Raw genomic sequence first — 23,759 nt, forward strand, 5'->3', positions numbered from 1 at the left:
AATTTCAGCCAGTCTGTTCACAACCTTGGTGTCACATTAAATCCTGAAATGAGCTTCCAACCTCCTATTTGTGATATAACGAACACTGCATATTTCTATCTCTGTAACATCGTCCGAGTTTGCCCCGTCTCAGTTCATATGTTTCTGAAACCTTCGTTCATACCTTTTCTTACCTCTAGACTCGATTTATTCCAACACATTCCCTTTGGAAACCTGAGGTCATCCAAAGCTTTGTTGTCCATGTCTTAATCTGCAGCCAGTCCCTTTCCCCTATGTGCTCACTGACCTACATTGGCTTCCAGGCCAAACAAAGTCTTGATTTGAAAATTTTGATCCTTGTTTTCAAATCCCTCCATAGCCTGCTCCTCCCTATTGTCATAATCTCTTCTAGCCCCACGACTCTCGAAGATATCTGCACCCCTCTAATTCTGGCAGTTTGTGCACTCCGAATTGTCATTTCTCCACCACTGATGACTATGCCTTCAGTTGCTTCAGCCCCAAGCTCTAGAATTCTCTCCTCTCAACCTTGGTGGCTTACTTTCTCCTTTAAGACACTCTTAAAACCTTTTAACCAAGCTTTTAGAATTCTGACCTTCTATCTCCTTATGTAGCTTGGTATCTTGCATTGTTTTTCAATTATACCATGAAGTGCCATGGGATGCTTCATTATGTTAAAGGCACAATATAAGTATGTTATTGTGTTGGCTGAAATACAGCTGGCACAGAGGACAGCCACAGACAGGCATTATTACTGCTGCCAAGGTACTGATACTGACCTGTCTGATTCACTACATGTACACGCACGTTGAATGTTGAAGTAGAATCTCTCTTTTTTAATGGGTCACGTGTGGACAGAATTGACATGTGCTGCTGACAAAGTGGTGTGGATGCAGTAAGTGCCTCCCTGAACCCTGGGGAAGCTTACAATCCAACCAAAGTCACTGCTCACTCTGCCAGCTGCTCTCTGGCAAAAAAGAATAAAATATAGTTAACCCACATCCCTTACAAAATGTCAAAATATTTCCGATTATTGCTTGAAAAGGGCAAGAATTATAAAAGTCAGTAGCTACAGTCACCTTGAAAACCCCAGAGAATGGGTTTACATTGCTCTGACGTGCAGTTATGACTGCAGCAGATGACAGATTGCAATGCAGATGTCCATATTGAAATATAAACCACTTGCACATTTTTCTTTATTTGGGTTCAGATAGGAGAATTGCTCTTTAAACTCACTGGGCTGATATGATCGCCTGCTGAGAGCCATTCTCTCTTCCCTCTTTGCACCTCTGGCAGGATACCCTGCTCTGCATAGCCTCTCCTTATTCTCCAAGTCATTTCAAGTGGAATGCCTGCTGCTGCACCATCTTTGGGAGCAAATAGATTGTACTTGTAGTTTAATAAAAAACCCTTCAGGGCCTGCACATTGTTTCAAGTTGTAAAAGTATATCATCGAAAGCTACAAAACACCTGTGGAATTGTAGAAACAGCCAGAAGAAATCGACCAGTACGAAATTGTAAAGGTAACAACATGCCTGATGAATCTAATTGGAATTTTATGAAGATGTGACCAAACTGGTGGGCCGGGGAATGCCTATGAATATTGTTCAAGTAGTATTCCAGAAGGCGCGTGATAAATTCTTTCACAAGAGATTGTTCACCAAAACTGAAGCTCATACAATTGAAGAAAACTTATTGACCTGGTTAGAAAATTGGCTGAGCAGGAGGAGAGAGATAATAAGGATACTAGGTTGACATTCTAATTGACAATGCAACTAATGGTGTCCCACAGGGATCTCTATTGGAGCCTTGATTGTTAACTTAGATAATGGAGTCAAAATCCACATAACCAAATTTTGCCGATGACGCAAAGTATAATAAGAAATGTCGATGGAAGTGTAAAATTACAAAGAAATATCGATGGATTAGGTGAATGGGCAAACTAGCAAATGAACTTCAGTGCAGGCAAATGTGAGGTCATTTGACACACTTTTGACCTAAAAAATATAGAACAGGGTACTTTTGAAACGTTGAAAAGCTTGAAACAGCAGACTTTGAAAGAGATTTGAGGCCTGGTGCACAGATCATTAAAATATCATGAAGACCAATGGAATGCTGACCTTTGTATCTAGAGGACTCAAGATACAAGTCATTTTTGAGCTATACCAAGCCCTGGTTAGATCCACCTGGATTACTGTGGGCAGTTCTGGACACTACACTTTAGGAAGGATATATTGGCCTTGGAAGAAATGCAGAGTTTCGAGAATTGTACTTAGAACTTTGAGGTTGAACTTGAAAGAAAAATTAAACAAAATCGGGCAGTATTCCTGGAATTTAGAATGTTAAAGAATGATTGGTGTATTCGGGGTATAAAGGTAGATTGGGAGAAGCTATCTCTAATTGTTGGGCGATCTTGGACTGGGAATTTAGGTGAAAATGTATTCTAAGACCTTGGGTGTAAAATTAAGAAAGACATCTTTACGCAAAGGGTGGTAGAAGTTTGGAACAGAAATAGAAAATGGTAGAAAAGCTCAGCAGGCCTGAGAGAGAATAGAGCCAATGTTTTGAGTCAGGATGACCCTTCATCAGATTCCAACATCCACAGTATTTTACTTTTATCGTAGAAGTTTGGAACTCTTTCCTGCAAAAGGCAATAGAATCTAGATTAATTTTGAAGTGGAGATTGATGGACTTTTATTAGCCAAAGATATTAAGCAGTCTGAGGCAAAGGTATGTACATGGAGTTGTGTCGCACATCAGCCATGATCTCATTGAATGGTGGAAGACACCCAAGGTGCTAAATGACCGACTCCTGTTCCTAACAAATATCACTGCATGGGGAAGGGTGGTAGGATTTCTTCCTGTTTCAACAGTACAAGGCTAAGAAAGAGTCCTGCAATGCAGAAGGAGGCCATTCGACCCATCGAGCCTGCACTGACAACAATCCAATCCAGTCCCTATCCCCATAACTGAACGTTTTTACCCTGCTAATCCCCCTAAACTACACATCTTGGGACACTAAGGGGCAATTTAGCATGGCCAATCAACCTAACCCACACATCTTTGGACTGAGAGGAAACCCTGGAGCACCTGGAGAAAACCCACGCAGTCACAGAGTGTGTGCGCGAACTCCACACAGTCACCCGAGGCTGGAATTGAACCTGGATCCTGGTGCTGTGAGGCAGGAGTGCTAGCCACTGTGTCATCGTGCCGCACTGGCAACACTGACATCATTACAGCAGTCGGTGCAATTCTCCCCAGAAATGTGTGGTACACCATGGACACTATTTTGGTGCTCCAAGAGCATTCAATTATCCTAACAAATGGCTGCTAATGAGCCCAAATTCACACCGCTGTTCTTCATAAACTTAACTCCTCAAAATCAATAATGTCTCTCTACTATATTTTGTACTCCATTAGGCCACTTGCTTGACAAAAGCAGGTGACTTTTAAGTAGAATGTGATACGGTTGCAAGGTACTCTATTTTAGACTTTTGTCATGTGAATTTGTTATCAGAAACTCCATAATTTGTGAGCTTGTTTAAAATTGAGGCTTTGAGCTCCTCTGATCATGGAAGTGGTCAGATCCCTTTAATGGGATTATATTGAATTTAATAAGTGTGGGCATCTTTTGATGTGGTACCACCTAATGTAATATTGAGTTGGGTTAATCCCAGTTCTAATTTCTAGTCTGTGCTGAGGTGAACTGCTTTCATTTGTAGTGATGGGAGGGATGCTGCAATTAACCTCAGTGGTCCGTGGAAAAGAAAAATCAGGCACAGTTCTCCGTTCTGATAATTCTTTGCTGGCATCTGTATGCGAACCTTGGAAAATAGCTTGTTAGTATTCTGATTTACACACGAGGACTGATCATTTTGGCTAAGGTACTGATAGACTGTTGTTTACCCTGGCTGTGTACAGCAGCAAGAATTTGCATGTCTGAGTAGAGAGGAGAAAATGTGGACAATTAAAAGACTTGGTCCCATTTTTTAAAAAGTATACTTTGTTTATTCCCCCCTCAGGCCATTTGTCATTTGATTGTGAAAATGCAACTCGCCAAGAATGCCAGCCCTCCTTCCATCAACAGCCATCACCAGTACCATGTGACATTGCAACTCATGGACCAAGTTTACAGCCATCTCTTCTATGCCAGAACCCTGGCCAACAATATTCAGTCTGTAACAATCATTGTCCAGACTTGCATCCACTTCACAAAGAGCATGAGGCCTTAAACTGTTTGCAGCATCATCGAAGTTTGGGCCAAGTTCCAGGACATTTGCAGCATCAGCTCCAGATGCAGTACACTAGCATGCACCAGAGCCAATCTCAACAGAAATATTTTCCACATCCATTGCCAGTACAGCCAATACCAACTTTGCAGCAGTGGCATGTAGCTCAGACTGGACTTGAGCAGAGTCCAGTTTTGATGGGACATTTACAAGCACAACACCTGCAGCAAAGCTTGCATCCAGCATATACCATGCAGCAGCAGCGAAGCATAAAACCAATGCATGTGGTGGCCTTGCAGCAATCAAAGCAATTTGTGCACCAACCACAACCACAGAGACGGCGCTGCCAAATACAGAATTTTAAGCAGTCGAAACAGTCAACGTTGCAACCCTATGCTGTAAAGCAGCAACTACAGCTACAACAAATTCAACAGCAACCATCCGTGGAAGAAGCACAGGGCAAACCCCGTCCACAGAAAGCAGGTCAACAGAGTACAAGCACAAAACAAACATGTCAACCAGATCAAATGCCTACGAGCTTTAAGAATATCTTGGAGAAACCACACCCATTTAACCGGAACACACACCATGTGCAGGATACTAATTTGAAACCGAATTCCATTACGAGGCAACCTGACCCAAAGAAACAAGAAATGCCAATGGAACTACAGCACCTTGGTCTTCAAAGAGTGGTGATAAATGCTCAGGACCAGCAGACTGAACTGGGCCAGCAGAATGACAATAACCAGGTACTATTAAATGTGATCAATCAAGTTAATCTGAGATTAATTTGATAACCGATCACAAGGCTCATGACAACTAACATGATAAAATATAACCTTTTTTAAAGCATTAGAAATATGATCTAATGCAGATTACAGTTGCAATGCAAAGTGATTCCATAAATTTTGCAGCATTTAAGTGATCTTAAGCCATGATGGGGGATGCTGTTCTTGGCTATTGCAACACTCAGAAATTGTTGGGCTTATACATACTGAGCTGAATGCAAATGAGGTTTTGTCGCTCCTACTTGAGGTACTTTCAGGAATGAGCGTAAAACTGAATTCCGCTTCATATATTTTGTTTAAAGGTTGGATAAAATCAGTATAATGAGAAAGAAAATTACTTGTCTTGGGGTTATCACAGCATTGTGTAAAAGATCTGTTGTTGACTCCCTTTATGCTAAGTATAAGCAACAAATCATTTTAACTTGATTCTGGTGTCCTTTTTAATTGGAGTGAGGGAGCTTTGATTGTGAGACATCGTTTACTGCTGCATGATGTCTATTTTCATCTCGTGTCTTTGATTAGAGTGGGGAAGGAAGATACAACAACAGTTGAGGCAGGTGCTCTTTAGATAGTGAACAAATAAAGCAACTGAAGATACCTGCCACACACACACACACCCTTCTCACCTTGCGATGTGCAAACATGTAAACAAAAAGCAGGAATAGGCTTCACCCTTGAGCTTGCTCAGTCATTTAATAAGGTCATGACTGATTTGATGGTAACCTCAAATCTGCCTCCTGACTATCCCTGAAACCTTTCAGCCCCTTGCTTACTAAGAATCTATCCACCTCTACTTTTAAAATTATTCAAAGACTCTTGCTTTCACCACCTTTTTCAGGAGGAGTTCCAAAGGCTCATGACCTTAGTAAAAAAGGTTCACCTCATTGGTTTTAAATGGACAACCTTTACTTTTAAAAAGTGACCCCTGGTTCTAGATTCTCCACAAGAGAAACGGCTTCTCCGCATCCATTCTTTCAGGACTCCTCCAAAGCTTGTATGTTTCAATCAAGTCACCGCTTGTTCTTCTAAACTCCAGTGAGTACAAGCACATGCCCAATCTTCCCCTCATAAGACAACCCACCCATTCCAGGTATTATTCTGATAAACCTCTGAACTGTTTCCAATGCATTTACATATGTCCTTAAATAAGGTAGCCAATACTATACACAATACTCCAGATGTCGTCTCACTGCACTTTGAATGCATCATTTATTGTTTCCGTTATACAATTAGCTTTCCCAATTGCTACCTTTTATTCTCCAAAAGTGTATCTGAACAACACTAACACTGTTGCTCTTACAGCAGTGCCTTTTTCTATCTGCTGTCTGTTTATGTCTTCATCTAGCTTCTCTTTTAATCTCTTCAGTCAGCGCTTCCTTACACGAGCTACGTTAAATTCTTACTGCTTGAACCACATTACACAGGATAAATTGAAAGCTTGCGCGGCTTATTGGGGAGAGAAAAGCAAGATGAAGTAATACCAATCCACAGACTGGTCTATTTTCAGTACACTAGTTCTACATTCCGAGTCAAAAATGTTGTTCTTGGCGTTTTGTAAATAAAATTTCAGCTTTAATCCTGTACTGCTTTAAAATGTGCTTTGTGAGGATAAGTATTTCACTCCAGGTGACACACTAGAAAGCTTTTATCAAAACAAACTTTATTTAACAATGCAGTTTAACTATAACAAATTAATTAACTTTTACTAATTGAAATGCTTAAACATGACCAGATACAATTCTTAACTGCTAACTTATCTCTTGGTTCCAATTTGAGCAATATTCCTCTTAGACTTAAATTCCAATTCAAAATCAGTTAGCAACACACAGGCTTACACACTTGTACTTTTTAACAATGCTAGAGCCTTTTGAACACCTCTGGAAAGAGACAGACAAACATCTGTCTTCTGACACCCTCAAACAGCCTCCAGAGAGAGAGAGAGAGACAAAAGGGCACCTCTTGCTGCTTTCAAGACCAGGCAGAAACTGATGGTTTTAAAGTAAAAGAGAACTCTGTGTTTTCCCTGCAAACTCAGCTCTGCCTATTCATATGACTCTGCCTCTGTCAATCAACCTAATCAAAACCTTACTCTGAAACCCCAGGGGAGAAACCAAATAAACAAAAATGCATTAACTCAAATTAAAACAAACACCCCCTTAGCTAAAATCAATCGTTAGCCTTCTTTCTCACCATGGAGCTGCATACTATCTCAGACAAATCGGCACTCTGTAAAACAGAGCTGAATTTTAAACATACCCCTTACATGATGATAAATACATTCCTTAAAAGCACAGTATTATCACACTAGACTATTACATAATGTTTCCGCTTCTCTGAAAGAACAGCGTTGGTATTGTGACAGAGCCATTAATTGTTTGCTTGCATACACTTTATAGTACTGATTAGTATGGCCATTGATCCTAGGACGCAATGTAAAATGCCCATAAAACTGAAGGTAGACTTCTTGATGTGCAGCACCATGTTTTTTTGGAATGGAATAGAATAATTGGCAGAGGTCCATATGTAAAGGGAGAGCCATTGTTGTACAGCATTCTCCTGTATGCGGATGTTATCTCAAACTTTATCAGAGAGCTAGGTCGCGCTTCTGGCTCATTACGTGAATGGAAATTTATCCTCATTGATTTTCACTACAGTACACCTGCCAGCAAAGAACAAGGATGGTAACTGTTTGGCATGGATGTTCCCAGGTAGATCACTGTTAGTGACCAATAGCACTATGTTTTGAAAGGCTGTTAATGTTCATGTGAAGAAAGAAGGCAGATATGTGGAATTGAATTGAATTGGGATAATTACCTTTTTAAGTATTTATGTTCTTTGATAGGCAGTGGTATAAATACTTTGTTTAAAGTGACTTCCATCATTATTTGTCTAGTGAAATTGCAAATATCTTTCTATAATCATGCCATGTAAGCGATGAATTTGTGATGGCATTTCGCTGATTTATGTCCATCAGAGTTCCAGCAATATATATTAATTTTTGCTCAATTTTTGTTCCTAGTTGCAGAATCACCTTGATGTTGCAGAACAGCAGTTTGTAAATTTTCACAGAAAAAGCACTATCCCTCTCCAACCACTGGATTTATTGGGAATACATAATACAATTGGGAAGCCATCAACCACCACTAGATCATCAACAAAAAAGAAGTCTTCGACTGCTTTGAAAAAAAGGAGCAAGGTAGTAATTGGACAGAAAAATTGCCAAATTATTGATGCTTCTATTCATGTGTTGTCAAAACTATAACACCGATCTTAACTCTGAGTGTAGTTTGCAGAAGCCAAGCTTGGTGGGTAGTGCCCACAATGGCACCAGCTTGGTACCCAAGAATCTTTAATTTCTAGACCTTGTTACCACATTCCATGACTGATTTCCAGCTAAACCTGCTAGGAATCTCAAGGGGGGAGTAAGTGCAAGGGTGGCATAAGGTCTCATGCGGACCCTAGGAAATGGCTCCCTGCACCAAGCACTTAGGGTCAGGAGAGGGGTAAGGAGGCCCTGAATGTGGAAGCCTTAATGATTCCTTGCAGACTCCAGAGGAGCACACCACCTTCTGATCAGCAAAGACACCTTCAAAAGTATTTTTAAAAAATTAACTTTCTTGTATCTCTTCAGGCCACTTTACTTCCTCCAGCTGGTTTTCCTGCCGGGCCTAACATTGAAAGCCAAAGTCATAATTAGAAAAAAATGCTTTGGCCTCCAAAAACCTGGTATCTAAAATTGGAGTGACTGCAAGTCCATCAGAAGGCAGTAGGAAATGTCTAACCATCATTTTAATCTACTTCACCCTCACCCACCTCTCCAACCTCCCCTCCCCATTCTAAGATAATCTTTGGCTCAAAATGTTACCAGTGGGAGATAAAGTTTTAATTGTGGTGTAAATTGTCATGGCTGTTTTCTGTTTACATTTGCATGTTTATGATGGGTTTTATTCATATAAGACTTGCATCTCGTACTCAATGGGTAAGTGCACCTGCTGTTCAGCTGCATTGCCCTTGGGAATAGACATCTTTAACAGCAAATTCAGTGAACCACAAGACGACAGTGGAAAAGAACAACTTTTTCATGAAAAAGAGCTAGAGAACCATGACGAACAATTGCAGGAATATATCTGTGAAACACAGTTTATCCGGGAGGATCAAGATTGTTCTAAGTACTCTGGCTGTGTTTTCAATGTCAAATCCAGTCTCTTACTTTCAACAGCAGCTGCAGTTGTGCTTCCTGTATCAAAAACAACATGCACTGTAAATATCTACAGAGAATCGTCTGTTTATGTCCGTTTAGCAGCAATACTTAAAGATGAACTGCACAACGTGTTTTACTTGATCCACAACCTAAAAAGAAAAATTGCATAAATTATTTCAAAATGCATTTTTATTTCCTTTTGGGAAAAGGTTTTTTTTTATCAAGAGACCATTAGATTAAATTTTGATCACACCAAAGGCTCAAAATAACAACTGAATTTCTTGATGACACAAACTTCAATTGCACAATTTTCCATTGAAGCAGATGCATTTTTAAAGAGGGTAACAAATAGACGAGTATTGTGCCAATTTTGAATAGCTTTCTGTTATGGCTTAATGACTGTAAGGCAGAATAATTGAGTATTACTAGAAAAGAGTCATGCTGTCAAAGCTTTTTGTTTTGCATTCACCAGGACAGTTTGCAAGAATGCCAACAGTTAAGAGAACAGCCATTTATACTGCATGAGAAGAGTGCTGATTGGTTGGCAAATGGACTCTGGTGGAGACATTTTTATGACGAACGCACAGGAGAACAGTTAACTGCCAAGCTTTTGTTCAATTCAAATCAGAATGAACCAAAGAATAGCTATCCCCCAAATTTCTGTTTAGGTGAAATAGGCACAATATATTGACATGATCCTTTTGTCTGCAAAGGATAGGGCTCTGTGTGTGAATATATGCAGGTTCTAGCATATGTAGGTGAATCACACTGCAAGCTCAAATGATAATTGTAAATAGGTTTATGGTTTAGCAAGTGTTGTCCAATCACAGAATCACATCTAATGATCAACAGTATGTTCTGAGTTTTGCAAGAACAGATACTTGGGTACTTTGCTGTTGCAAACAGCCAAAGGGACCTGGTGTTTGATATGTGATGCCAACTATGTAAGCCATGCATCTCAGTGACTGGCGGGTTTGTATCAAACAGCACATCCTTTCAGCATTTCGCAACAAAGTACATACTGTACCCAACCAGCCCATGCTTGCAAAACTCAAAATGTAGTGTCCAACATTAGATGTGATTCAACGATTGGATGACATTTGCTTAACAATCCTGATTGTACTAGGAATTACCAGAAAACTAATTTAAGACTTTCAGTCATGCTCAGTGATGGTCATTTATGCATGCTCGAAGCTACATATATTCACACACAGCCCTGTCCTTTACAGACAGAAAGAACGTGTCTACCCATTGTGCTTTTTTCAACTAAACTAAAGTTTGGGGACAGCCATTCCTTAGTTCATTCCTCATGGCAATGCCTTGACCAAAGTCAACCTGCTGTTTTGAATTTGAACAGTTGATCTCAGTTGATGTAACTGGATAGGAAGATCCCAAAATGGAACCCTAGCTCAAAAGACCATAACTTGTACTTCAGAGTCACAGGACCTCTAATTAGTTTGAACAACAAGGGAAAAAAACATTATTTAAGCATGGAGGAAAATGGTTTATAATACAATATTAATTTACTTCCCCTTAGCTTAACATATACACACAGGTTTTAAGATTAACACGGATGGCAAGGAACATTTGAAGCTACAAGCTGCATTAACACTTTTATTAACAGCACAGATTGATTGTGGTCAAACACGCACTCCGCTCTGAATCAAAGTTAGTGTCTGTGGATATCTCCTCAGAATCCCCCCCGCCCCTCCCAAAAACATGCTTTAAAACCTGCTCTCATAATTATTTCCATTAGCAGATCACATGCCAAAATCCACTCCACGATTTTCAAATGAAACTTTTAAATAAAGCTTCTGCTTCACTTTACTGTGAATCCAGTCCAGAATTTTACATCTGCCCATTCAGGACTCCTTTTGTCTTGACTGACTTCCACTGTTACACAAACTCTGATATCCTCCAGCCAATACTGTCTTCCCAATTACTTTAAAATGTGTTTCATAGACTGTAGTAAGACATTCCAAACTTTAGGATTACTTTGGAAAAAATTATCGAGCTTCTCATCAGCCAATTCCTTCGTAGCTCTGTCTGTGATGCCCATGAATAATATCCTCTTTCCAGGTTGCTAGAACCAGCCGTTCTTTAGTTCCTCTGGAGCTTTCTTTCTTGCACATCACTCCAATGTACAACTTTTCCTGTTTTGAGCAGAGCTCAGAGATGTTCCCTCTCCAGCTTCCTGTCTGCAACTGCTCTGCCTTCTAATTAAAACTAAGAAAAAAGGAAAGCCCTTCCTCTCTAGCAAGTGGGTCTCTTGTTGCTAAGCAACACCCCTGCAACTTTATTTACACTTCATGCTGTAGCCCTCTCTAAGCACAACAGAAACACAGTTGGAACTTAATCAACCTCCACCCGTACAAACACCTTTGTCCGGCATGAACCTAACTATAGGTCCCTTCCAGGCACAAACATTTAAATTAAACCCACCTAAAGTTGTATCATAATTCTAATGTTTACCAATACAAATGTAAATCATTTGAAACAACTTTTATTTTCCTAACACAAAAGCTTGGCAGTTACCTGTTCCCTGATGCATTTTCCATTGCAACGCCTCTACCAATCAGAATCCACTTGCCAAACAATAAGCTCTCCTTGCATGAAGTATAACTTGTCGTTTCCTTTACTATTGATTTTCTTGTGAACTGTCCTGTGGAAAATCTTTGATAGTATGTCTCCTTTGTTTTCAGCAATACTCAAGTTCTGCACTGCCAAACAACTCCTAAAATTATAAATATTTGCACATTATGGTGTGGAGAAACCCCAAATGGATCTGCTGTTGATCTGTTTCTTTTCATTTGGGGAACTGTCTGACTTCTGCGAAACACATTTTATTTTACCAACACTGGAAACACTGCTCGGAATTAGCTATTGCAGTTGTGAAATGCACTATAGGTCAGTTTGCCTCTGGAAGAGAAAAATAGGTTAGCACCTTGGAGTTCAATTCTTCAAGAGAATCATCAAAATTATCTTTTTCTATTTAATATTAATCTGTGCAAGCATGGTATCCTCTGTTTTTATTTAAATTTGTGATATTAGCTTTAATTTTTTAAAGACATCTTCACTAATGAAATGTTTTGTTTATCGTCAACAGGGGTTAATAGAATCTATTTATATTATCTAATTATCTCATACATTCAGTGTTAATGTTTGCCTTTGTTTTAGTTTGATTAATGATGCTTTACCCAGTTTATTGCTTGAATGCCCAATTTCACTGAGTCACTGCTAATTAGAAGGTGGGAGTTGGGAAGGTTTTGTCTCCATTTTTGGAAGGGGAGGGGGTGTGTTCTCCGAAATCAGAAAATATTTGTTGAAATGTTATTATGGGGAGGTGAGATTATAAGAACAGTACAGTACAGGAAACAGGCCCTCCAAGCCTGTGCCGCTCCTTGGTCCAACTAGACCAATCGTTTGTATCCCTTCATTCCCAGGCTGCTCATGTGACTATCCAGGTAAGTCTTAAACGATGTCAGTGTGCCTGCCTCCACCACCCTACTTGGCAGCGCATTCCAGGCCCCCACCACCCTCTGTGTAAAAAAACATCCCTCTAATATCAGAGTTATACTTCGCCCCTCTCACCTTGAGCCCGTGACCCCTCGTGAACGTCATTTCTGATCTGGGAAAAAGCTTCCCACCGTTCACCCTATCTATCCCCTTCATAATCTTGTACACCTCTATTAGATCTCCCCTCATTCTCCGTCTTTCCAGGGAGAACAACCCCAGTTTACCCAATCTCTCCTCATAGCTAAGACCCTCCATACCAGGCAACATCCTGGTAAACCTTCTCTGCGCTCTCTCTAACGCCTCCACGTCCTTCTGGTAGTGCGGCGACCAGAACTGGACGCAGTACTCCAAATGTGACCTAAACAGCGTTCTATACAGCTGCATCATCAGACTCCAGCTTTTATACTTTATACCCCGTCCTACAAAGGCAAGCATACCATATGCCTTCTTCACCACCTTCTCCACCTGTGTTGCCACCTTCAAGGATTTGTGGACTTGCACACCTAGGTCCCTCTGTGTTTCTATACTCCTGATGACTCTGCCATTTATTGTATAACTCCTCCCTACATTATTTCTTCCAAAATGCATCACTTCGCATTTATCCGGATTAAACTCCATCTGCCACCTCTCCGCCCAATTTTCCAGCCTATCTATATCCTGCTGTATTGCCTGACAATGCTGTTCGCTATCCGCAAGTCCAGCCATCTTCGTGTCATCCGCAAACTTGCTGATTACACCAGTTACACCTTCTTCCAAATCATTTATATATATATATCACAAATAGCAGAGGTCCAAGTACAGAGCCCCGCGGAAAACCACTGGTCACAGACCTCCAGCCGGAAAAAGACCCTTCGACCACTACCCTCTGTCTCCTATGGCCAAGCCAGTTCTCCACCCATCTAGCCACTTCTCCTTGTATCCCATGAGCCTTAACCTTCTTAACCAACCTGCCATGTGGGACTTTGTCAAATGCCTTACTGAAATCCATATAGACGACATCCACGGCCCTTCCTTCATCAACCGTTTTTGTCACTTCCTCAAAAAACTCCACCAAATTTGTAAGGCACGACCTCCCTCTTACAAAACCATGCTGCCTGTCACTAATGAGATTGTTCCGTTCTAAATGCACATACATCCTGTCTCTAAGAATCCTCTCCAACAACTTCCCTACCACGGACGTCAAGCTCACCGGCCTATAATTTCCTGGGTTATCCCTGCTACCCTTAAACAACGGGACCACATTCGCTATCCTCCAATCCTCAGGGACCTCACCCGTGTCCAAAGAAGCGACAAAGATTTCCGTCAGAGGCCCAGCAATTTCATCTCTCGTCTCCCTGAGCAGTCGAGGATAGATGCCATCAGGCCCTGGGGCTTTGTCAGTTTTAATGTTCCCTAAAAAACCTAACACTTCCTCTCTTGTAATGGAGATTTTCTCTAACTGGTCAACACCTCCCTCTGAGAGACTCCCGGTTAACACGCCCCTCTCCTTCGTGAATACCGATGCAAAGTATTCATTATGTATGATTATATTGTTCTGGGACATTATTTCCAAATGTTTTTCAGGTTTAAGTGAAGCAGCCCTTAAGAAACCAGACACTGACTGACTTCTACTTTACAAAATAAAAAAAAATGCAAACATCCTTTTGAGACTTCTTGGTGACCCTTTGAATATTAGTGATGTCATCACTTTGCTGGAGTATTGGGTCTCTAGCCATTGTTCTCATCCTTTGGACAATCACTGCTCTCTCAGCACCAGCTTCATCACCCTTGTACCTTTCTGAGCCTGATCTGGACTGTTTGTGACTTTGGTGTGTCATATTGACCCCAAGTTGAGCTTTTAACCACAGATCTGCACCATAATTAAGAACACCTATAGGCACCTCCTGTAACATTGCCTAACTCCACCTTGCATCACTTAATCTCTCCTTCTGAAACGCTCACCCATGCCTTTGTAACCTCTGGACTTAAATATTCTTGGGCACCCCGGCTGTCCTTCCACATTCAATGCTCCATAAAGATGCCCATGCCCTAACTTGTACTAAATCTCATTCATCCATCATCCCTGTACTCAATGACCTACACCGGCTCCAGGTTAAACAACCTGGTTTAATCATCCTAGTTTTCAAAGTCCTTCCAATCTCTCATCTTTTCCAACTCCAATCTGCTTTTCTCTAATTCCAGCCGTTAAACATCTATCTAGGGCCTAAGTTGTGAAATTCCATCGCTAAACCTCTCCTCTTCTCTCTTTTCCCTCTTATGATGCTCCTTAAAACTTATCTATCCTACTTCTTTGACTAAGATTTTCATCAACTGCCCTAATATTTCATATAACTGAGTGTTATGTTGTATAAAGCTTCTAAGTGCCTTGAGATGTTTTATGTTAAAGGTGCTACATAATTAGAAGCAATTGGTGTCGTGGAACTAAAATGTATTTATGCTGTATCTGTTGCAGCGTTCTGCTTCGGGCCACACAAAATCTTCACTGGATGAAGGTTCTTCCCAATTTGCACCTTCCCTAATTGAATTGCAATCCCAATCGACCATGCACAGATCCATTGGTGACAATCGGGATCTTCCAGCAGAGAACATAATACTAAACGGGGAACCAAAGAGCACAGAGTATAAGGTTAGATTAACTTTTTTCAACTGCAGCATGAGAATTCAACTTGCTATGAATTTATGGGAATATAGGAATTGCTGAATAAGATGACCAAGGTCAGTCCTTCTGCTATCCTGGTCATCACATGATACAACAATCAAGGAGTTAACTAATTATAGCAATGACTTAGTCTACATTAGTCCCAGAACTGACACAAGGAAGATTGTGTTGGAGAGTTTAGGGAAACAGGCACCAACACTTCAGGCACACTAATTTTTGTCGGTGTGGAACATGATGTACATTTCTCATGTCTGAACAGTGAGGCCCAAGGCTTCATATGTATTTGCACGTGCTGTGTCCTCACTTATCTTAAATTTTAAATGGTGGATCCATTTTCTTGCAGCCCCACCCCCCACATGCATTGGCACCATCCATTTTTCTCATTTAAGCTGCGTTGGCACTTGGAATGGCCCTTCTGCCTGTACAGCCCACCCTCTGTCCCTAATTAGGAAGAGCACCTCGAGGTATACTGTTAATTGACCACCTCCAGAAAAATTACCCAGGCAGGTAAAACTTGGACACTATGGTTGGGACCTGCATGATCCCCACACCCTCTAGTAAATTCAGCCTGTTTCTGTTACTGAAACTTTTTTTAAAAATCCTTATGTCACATAATAGAGTTAAAGAAGATAACTTGTAGTCCCAAATGCTTTATTTTTGGTTTAATTTTGTTGCTGGCACATTCCTGCCTTTTTAGAGACATTTTGGAGTCGGTGAGAATTCCGAAGAGTAAGATTGAATGATATCTATAACAGGTTATCGTAATCAAAAGCTAAAGAACCTCTTTGCACTTTTATCATCTCTTTTAGTCTGAAGACAATAACACCAGATTACCAAAGGAATCCATGGAAATTAAACCAATCCCCATTGAAGAGAATGGTTTCAAAGAACCGATTAACCTTTCTGTTAACGTGGGATGTAAGTTTTCTTCCCTATCTTAACCATCAGTTAGCGTTACCCCTCCACCCTTCTTTAAGGGAAATTAGACGTATGTAATGTACAGAGGTAATTGTATCTCAGACCATCTTGCAACAGAATAAGATGTACATTGCCAATAGACTGTTCAATTTCCTGTGGTAAAGGATCAAATCAATATCAGAATTGCCATAATTTCTAAAATAGATATCAAGTATGAAGTTTCGTTTCTTCCTTTCTGAAGTCACTGATTCATGTTAGGGTACAATTCAATAGATGGCATTAATGCTGTTGCATTGCTGCTTTATTTATGAACATGGACAGTGAGTGCTGGCAAACTATGAATTTGCTGGGCAAATGTAGGAATCTGATAATGTTATTATTTGATGTTCACATGCATGTACCTTCCAGAAAAAAAGATCACTCCACAGTGATTAGAAGCAGGACTTTTATGTTGCATTACTCTCCACTCTGCTTCACTCCTCTCCAACTGGGACCAAAGTTAGTAACCTAACTGAGACCTGGTAATGATGAACTTTGAGAATCTCCCAGTCTGGTGGGCTCCCAAGTGGAATATCCGTTGCTTAGGTCATTTTGGAGAATCTGCCACTTGTACAATTAACTATGAAAGAGACATCACCATTGTCAAGGAGAGGGAGAACAATTTTCCAACATAATTAGCAAGCTATAACAGCAGAGATGGGAGTGGCAAAATTTATAAAACCTACTCTGACAAATAATATTGTGGTTTAAATTCTGTTTGCTGTTATTTAACAAGGCAAAATGACTTGATATTTTTGTAAATAATATTATGGCAGTAATTTGCTGCTTGGTGCATTGGGAATAATGCTGTTATTGTTGACCAGATCCTGCAGTTAATGGATCTCATGATTCGACAATGGATTCATTGAATGAAGTGCCACCTGACAAGGCGAACACCAGGTAAAATGAAATTTAAAAAATGTAAGTTAGGTGCATTTCATATACAGCAGAGTTACTCAGGCTAATGAATTGAATACGTGCACCACAAGAGGAGAGGGAAAACAGTCATATAGGAGTCAGATGACAGAATGGAACATAGAATTACAGGGACAGATCAATGCAGTCAAATGATGAGAGAGAGATCTAGACAGAAATAATTGCAAATGTGAAGTTGATGAGCAGGAAGAGAGATCTGTAATTTTCCAATTAGCCCAGGCAATCATGTCTCCGCTTGAACTCAGCTCTTTTGTTTTAGACCAAGTCTGTATTTGGGGCCCTGGAGGAGCCCAAACTGAGTATTAGTGAATGGTTATTGCTGAGTAATTGCTGTTTGCTCAACTATACCTTCCTACTTTACTGGTGATCAAGAGGAGGCTGATGTGGCGATAATTGGATTTGTCCTGCTTTTTGTAGGCTTTATCTGATAGCTGCCAGTGCTGTAACTGTCCTGGAACAGCTTTGTTGGGGATGTGGTAACTCTGGGGCACAGCTGTGTCAGCATTCTGGCTCTAAGGCTATCGCCACCTTTGCACTCAGCAATTGCTTGACATTACTTCAAGAAGGCATTGATAAGCTTCCATATATAATAGAGCTAAAATTTAAGTTCCCTCCCTAGCAGCGCCATGAGTGCATCTACACCACATGGACTGTAGCAGTTCAAGCGACAGCTCACCCCCACCCTCTCAATTAGGGATCAGCAATTAAGCTCTTGTCAGTGAACCCACATTTTGTAAATGAATAAAAAAGTTTGAGATAACACTCGAGTGCCTTTTTTGCACTGACACTTTTGCTGCAACCATCAGATACACAACTATGTAGATTGTGGTACATACCTATTTCAGGTGGAATGCAAGTCATCATTTGCAAAGCATTATTCTGCTGCATACATAGGACTCCACTAGCAATTCTCGGGTAAAAATTGGCAGAGCCATTGAATGGTCAACAATTGTCCTTTAAATATTTTTTGGCATTCATTTTTTATAGGCCAAGAGAAATGCTGGCTGCCAGCCCATATGTTTCCTATCCACTGACCCACACCACTACAGTTCACTTGTCCACACACTGTCCGTCCCAAATGACAAACTGCCTTGGAGCTCGCTGGCAACATGCAACTGAGGACAGCGTGCAAAATAGCTAGAGCCTTATGTATGGTACAAACAGGTGGTTGGGGGATGTGTGTGTGCTGGAACTTAAAATTATGCCCACATATTTTGGTAACCCACAAAACTATGTTCTTAAACTGTGGTTATTATTTGTCTGATTTAATCTGCTGATTACAGAACTCAGATAGATGGGGTGAAAGTTCCTTACGTGCGGTTAGAGCGATTACCGATCTGTACACCAACAACCGGCCAGCTCCCTGTCTTCAAACTGCAGACAGATGTTGAAGAAGATGAAAGCAGGCTCCTTTCGAACAACAGTCAGACCACACATACTGAAACAAGGGTGAGCAAAGTAGAATTGCATTAAGATAGCGCCTTTAATGATCCCTTGCTGCCCCACAGCATTTTACAGCCGAGGAAATAGTTTTTTCAAGTATGATCACTGTCATAGTGTAGGTCATGTGCCAGCCAATTTACACACAGCAAGCTCCAATGTACAGTTGTGTGATAATGACCAGATAATCTGTTCTTGTGATGTTGATTGAGAGATAAAAATTGGTTAGCACTCTGACAACATGTATTCTAAATTGCTGAGGGAATGAGTTGGATGGAAAGAACCTCAGTTAATTTTGTGTTTGGACTTGGCCATATCTGACAGGGTTAGTGTTAGAATCCTGTTCCCCACCTCCAAAGTGAAAATTCAACCCTTCATCTGGTTTGGGTGATTTATCATCTTCCAAAATGCTGAACCCCACATTTCTTCTCTCTCTCGTTCTCTGTTTGTCCCATACAATAGTTCACATTCCTCCTCAACTACAATGTCTGCATTGTCCCCCTATTTTTTTTGAAGACCAATTCAAAGTGTTCTTTAAGAACCGTGTGCATGTTTTCCACCTCTTCTTGCAGGTTACCTTTTTCAGTCTCAAATAGGCTCTGACTTTCCTAAGCTAGAGATGGCTCCTTTCATAGTCATAGAGTTTTATAGCATGGAAATAGGCCCTTCGGCCCAACTTGTCTATGCTGCCCAGTTTTTACTGTTAAGCTAGTCCCAATTGCCCATGTTTGGCCCATACCCCTCTATACCAATCTTGCCCACGTAATTGTCTAAATGCTTTTTAAAAGACAAAATTGTACTTGCCTCTACTACTACCTTTGGCAGCTTGTTCCAGACACTCACCACCCTCTGTGAAAGAATTGCCCCTCTGGACCCTTTTGGACCTCACCCTCTCACTTCTTCTGATCATCTTCAAAACAATATCATAGGATCTTTTATGTCCACCTGAAAGGGGCAGGTGGGGCTCACCTGAAAGATGACACCGATGACAATGCTCCCTCAGTACTGCACTGAGATATTGACCTAAATTGTTGCGCTCAGATCCTGGATCGGCACTTGAACTCACAACCATTTGATTCAAGAGACGAGAGGACAACCAACTAAACCAAGGCTGAGGAAAATATAAATAAATTGAAACCACCTACAATATAATAAACTCTTTGGTTGCAATAAATTTGTCAGACATTAATTACATTTCTATAGATACTTCCCAGCCCACCCCTCCAATTAAAAAGGACACGATCATCAAACCTGTGATGAGAAAATTGAACCTCCTATCAACTACCCCATTTACCATGTCATTTAAGTCCTACTTTGACCAATGAAGTCACTTTGGTCTTAATAGAAACATAGAAGATAGGAACAGGAGGAGGCCGTTTGGCCCTTTGAGCCTGCTTGCCATTTACTGTGATCATGGCTGATCATCCAACACAACAGCCTAATCCTGCTTTCTCCCCATAACCTTTGATCCCATTCGCCCCAATTGCTACATCCAGCCGCCTCTTGAATTCATTCAATGTTTTGACATCAACTATTTCCTGTGGTAAGAATTCCGCAGGCTCACTCTTTGGGTGAAGAAATGTCTCTTCACCTCCATCCTAAATGGTCTACCTTGAATCCTCAGACTGTAACCGCTGGTTCTGGATTCCCTCACCATCGGGAATATCCTCCCTGCATTTACCCTGCCTAGTCCTGTTAGAATTTTATAAGTCTCTGAGATCCCCCCTCATTCGTCTGAACTCCAGCGAAAACAATCCTAACTTAGTCAATCTCTCCTCATGCATCAGTCCCGCCATCCCCGGAATCAGCCTGGTAAACCTTTGCTGCACTCCCTCGAGAGCAAGAACATCCTTCCTCAGAAAAGGAGACCAAAACTGCACACAATATTCTAGGTGTGGCCTCACCAAGGTCCTGTATAATTGCAACAAATCCCTGCTCCTGTACTCAACCCCTCGCAATGAAGACCAACATGCCATTTGCCGCCTTTACTAGTCTTATTACTAGCCTTACTAGTTGTCACTGTGAATCTAATGACTAATGCATAGAACTTTTGCTTTGGGAGAATGCTATAATTAAGTTTGGGCCTACCATGGATGGTTCTAATTGTTTTCATAATGTTAATATCAGACCACTTACAGGGGACTTGTTTCCTATATCCACTTAAAGTTTGTTTATTTATTAGTCACAAGTAGGCTTACATTCACATTGCAATGAAGTTACTGTGAAAATCCCCTAGTCGCCACACTCCGGCATCTGTTCGGGTACACTGAGGGAGAATTTAGCATGGCCAGTGTAGCTAATCTGCATGTTTTTGGAGTGTGGAAGGAAATGGAGCACCCGGAGGAAACCCACATAGACACAGGGAGAACATGCAAACTCCACACAGATAGTGACTCAAGCTGGGAATCGAACCCAGGTCCCTGGTGCTGTGAGGCAGCAGCGCTAACCACTGCCACCGTGCCACCACTTGCACAAAAGCATAAATCAGGGATGTAACAATGGTACCCCATTGTGATCTGAACTTGGTATGTGTGACCTCTCATTTCTTGGTTTGTTAAATGTATTAAATTTCACAGAAGACAAGCGGAGTTCATACTGAATCAAGATAGACTTGATTTAACTTGTTAAATAAACTGTTTAATAATAAACATGACCATTGTCTGCATCGTCTGTTTTATATTGCAACACAATCGAAATTATACTATAATGTTATAGTAACTCCCTTTCCTTAATTCATGATGTATATTAATTGTATTACTTTTCCTTTAAAAGAACATTACGCTGGACAACACACTTACGCCACCAAACTCGAACCCTCCTCCCCCGCAAGAGCTGGATGACACACCAGTTACTTCTGACCTGCATCCCGATGTTGTAACAACCCCATCTCTTCCGGATAATAAACCTTCTGAAAAATCTGTTGGAGGAACATCTGCTCAGACAACCCCAATTGTATCAGGCGCTACCGATGACAACGAGGATTACTGTGCAGTCTGTTTGAATGGCGGGGAGCTGTTGTGTTGTGATCGATGTCCGAAGGTGTTCCATCTTGGTTGCCATGTACCATCTCTGCTCAGCTTCCCAATGTAAATCTAGATTTTAGTTACTGCCATCATTTTAATTGATTATTTTATGACCCATGAAGTTTTTTCAATTATTTTGGGCAAGGATGAAAAGGTGCAGTAGGACACGTTGATTATTCGATTTAAATTAGCTCTCTCTGACCACATGTATCCTAGGTTGCTGAAGAGAGTCCGAATTGGATGGAAAGAACCGCAGTTAATTGTGTTTAGAGTTGGGATACAAACATTGGACTATGTCTGCCGGGGTTAGTGTTAGAATCCTGATTCCTGCTCTCTTTCCTCCTCCTCTCTCTCTCTCTCTCCTCTCCCCCCCCCCCCCCCCCCCCCACCACCAAAGTGAAAATTCAACCCATCATCTGGTTTTGGTGATTTATCATCTTCCAAAGATGCTGAATCCTGCATTTCCCCTCTGTTTATTTCATACAATAGTTCACATTCCTCCTCCTCAACTACAATGTCTGCATTATCCCCCTTGTTTTTGAAGATGGATTCAAAGTATTCTTTAAGAACCATGTCCACCTTTTCCACCTCGTCACACAGGTTATCTTTTCAGCATCTAATAGAATTTATCCTTCCTAAGCTAGTCTCTTCGACTTCGTATTTATAAATGTTTTCCTTCACTTTACTTGCCAATGTTTTTCATGCCCTATCTTTGGTTTCCTAATGTTCTTATAATTTTCACATTTGCACTTTCTATAATCCCATAAGCTTTCTGCATTACTGAGTCTAGGACATGAGGTTTGTTTTTTTGCCCAGGCTTGCTTGTGGGAGGTTACCTCCAGGAACCTAGTGACCCTTGCTGCCTGCAGGAACCTGGAGACCAAATGGAAAATTCCAGTTGCCCTGCTCCAAAATGCCTCAGTTACGCTCTCAATGAGCCTGATTGGCTACCCACCAAATGCAGGCTGGTAGTCCTGCCATTTCCAAATCATGTCTCAGCAAAATGGCCTCAACCTCTTTTTTTACTTTACAAACAATTCCGGATTCTCCAAAACTAATCTTGTAATTAAATTTCCTCGTCACTACAATCAGTTTGCTAAATCTCCTCTCTACCATCTCGAGGACCTTCATGTTCTTCTTAAATTGTGACCACAATAGTATAGTTATAACAAAGAGCTTTATAAGGGTTCAGCATTTTTTCCTTGCTTTTATATACAATACCCCCAAAATTTCATATGCTTTAAGATCTACGTATATGAACCCCCCCAGATCCCACTGCCCCTGCACAGTCCTTATTGCATCTCTCTATCTCATCTGCTGAACGCATGGGCCAGAAAATTACTGGCCCACTCGCCACAGGAATCGGAGGGGCAGAGTATGGGGAGGTCCGTTGACCTCGGGCAGGATTTTGCAGTTTTGGGACGAGCGAGGCCATAAAATTCCGCCTATCATCTCAAACTACTTTATTATTAAATTCCATCGGCTACTTCCCTTGAGCACAAGTCCGGAACTGCCCTTTTTTCTTGGGCTTAATATGTACCGGCAAAAATACATTCTCCTGAATGCATTTTAAGAATTCTGTATTCACTATATCTTTCACACAGATCTTATCCATTAATATTAGATGGTTGAAATCTCTTGTTATTGTGCTATTGTTTCTGCACATCTCAACAATTGCCGAAGTATTTACTCTCCCTTCTCCCTCTGATTATTTGAGGGTCAGGGGTGTATTCAAGAGGTGGCTGGATATAGCACCTGAGGCCAACGGCATCAAAGGTTATGGGGAGAAAGCAGGATTAGGCTATTGAGTTGGACGATCAGCCATGATCATAATGGATGGCGGAGCAGGCTTGAAGGGCTGAATGGCCTCCTCCTCCTGCTCCTATCTTCTATGTTTGTGTGTTTAAGATAAGCTCCCAACAATGTGATTGCCCTTTTATTTGTTCTTCAGTTAACCACATTACCTCATTTAATGATTCTAAAATATTAACACTCTTCACAGCTGCAATTATT

The 23,759-nt window shown here is 41.0% G+C and overlaps 1 protein-coding gene across 3 annotated transcripts in view; it reads left to right on the plus strand.

The window, feature by feature from the left end:
* The window catches only part of trim66 (tripartite motif containing 66), a 201,947-nt gene that overhangs the window by 168,703 nt on the left and 9,485 nt on the right, over positions 1-23,759 (plus strand). For all 3 annotated transcript variants that reach the window (XM_078220730.1, XM_078220729.1, XM_078220731.1), the window contains 7 exons: positions 4,020-4,975; positions 8,034-8,210; positions 15,184-15,357; positions 16,200-16,308; positions 17,172-17,247; positions 18,567-18,732; positions 21,496-21,809. In XM_078220730.1, the coding sequence (XP_078076856.1) occupies positions 4,020-4,975; positions 8,034-8,210; positions 15,184-15,357; positions 16,200-16,308; positions 17,172-17,247; positions 18,567-18,732; positions 21,496-21,809 (1,972 nt within the window). The remainder of the gene's footprint in view (positions 1-4,019; positions 4,976-8,033; positions 8,211-15,183; positions 15,358-16,199; positions 16,309-17,171; positions 17,248-18,566; positions 18,733-21,495; positions 21,810-23,759) is intronic.

This window comes from Mustelus asterias, chromosome 9, assembly GCF_964213995.1.
Source record: "Mustelus asterias chromosome 9, sMusAst1.hap1.1, whole genome shotgun sequence".
NCBI lineage: Eukaryota > Metazoa > Chordata > Chondrichthyes > Carcharhiniformes > Triakidae > Mustelus > Mustelus asterias.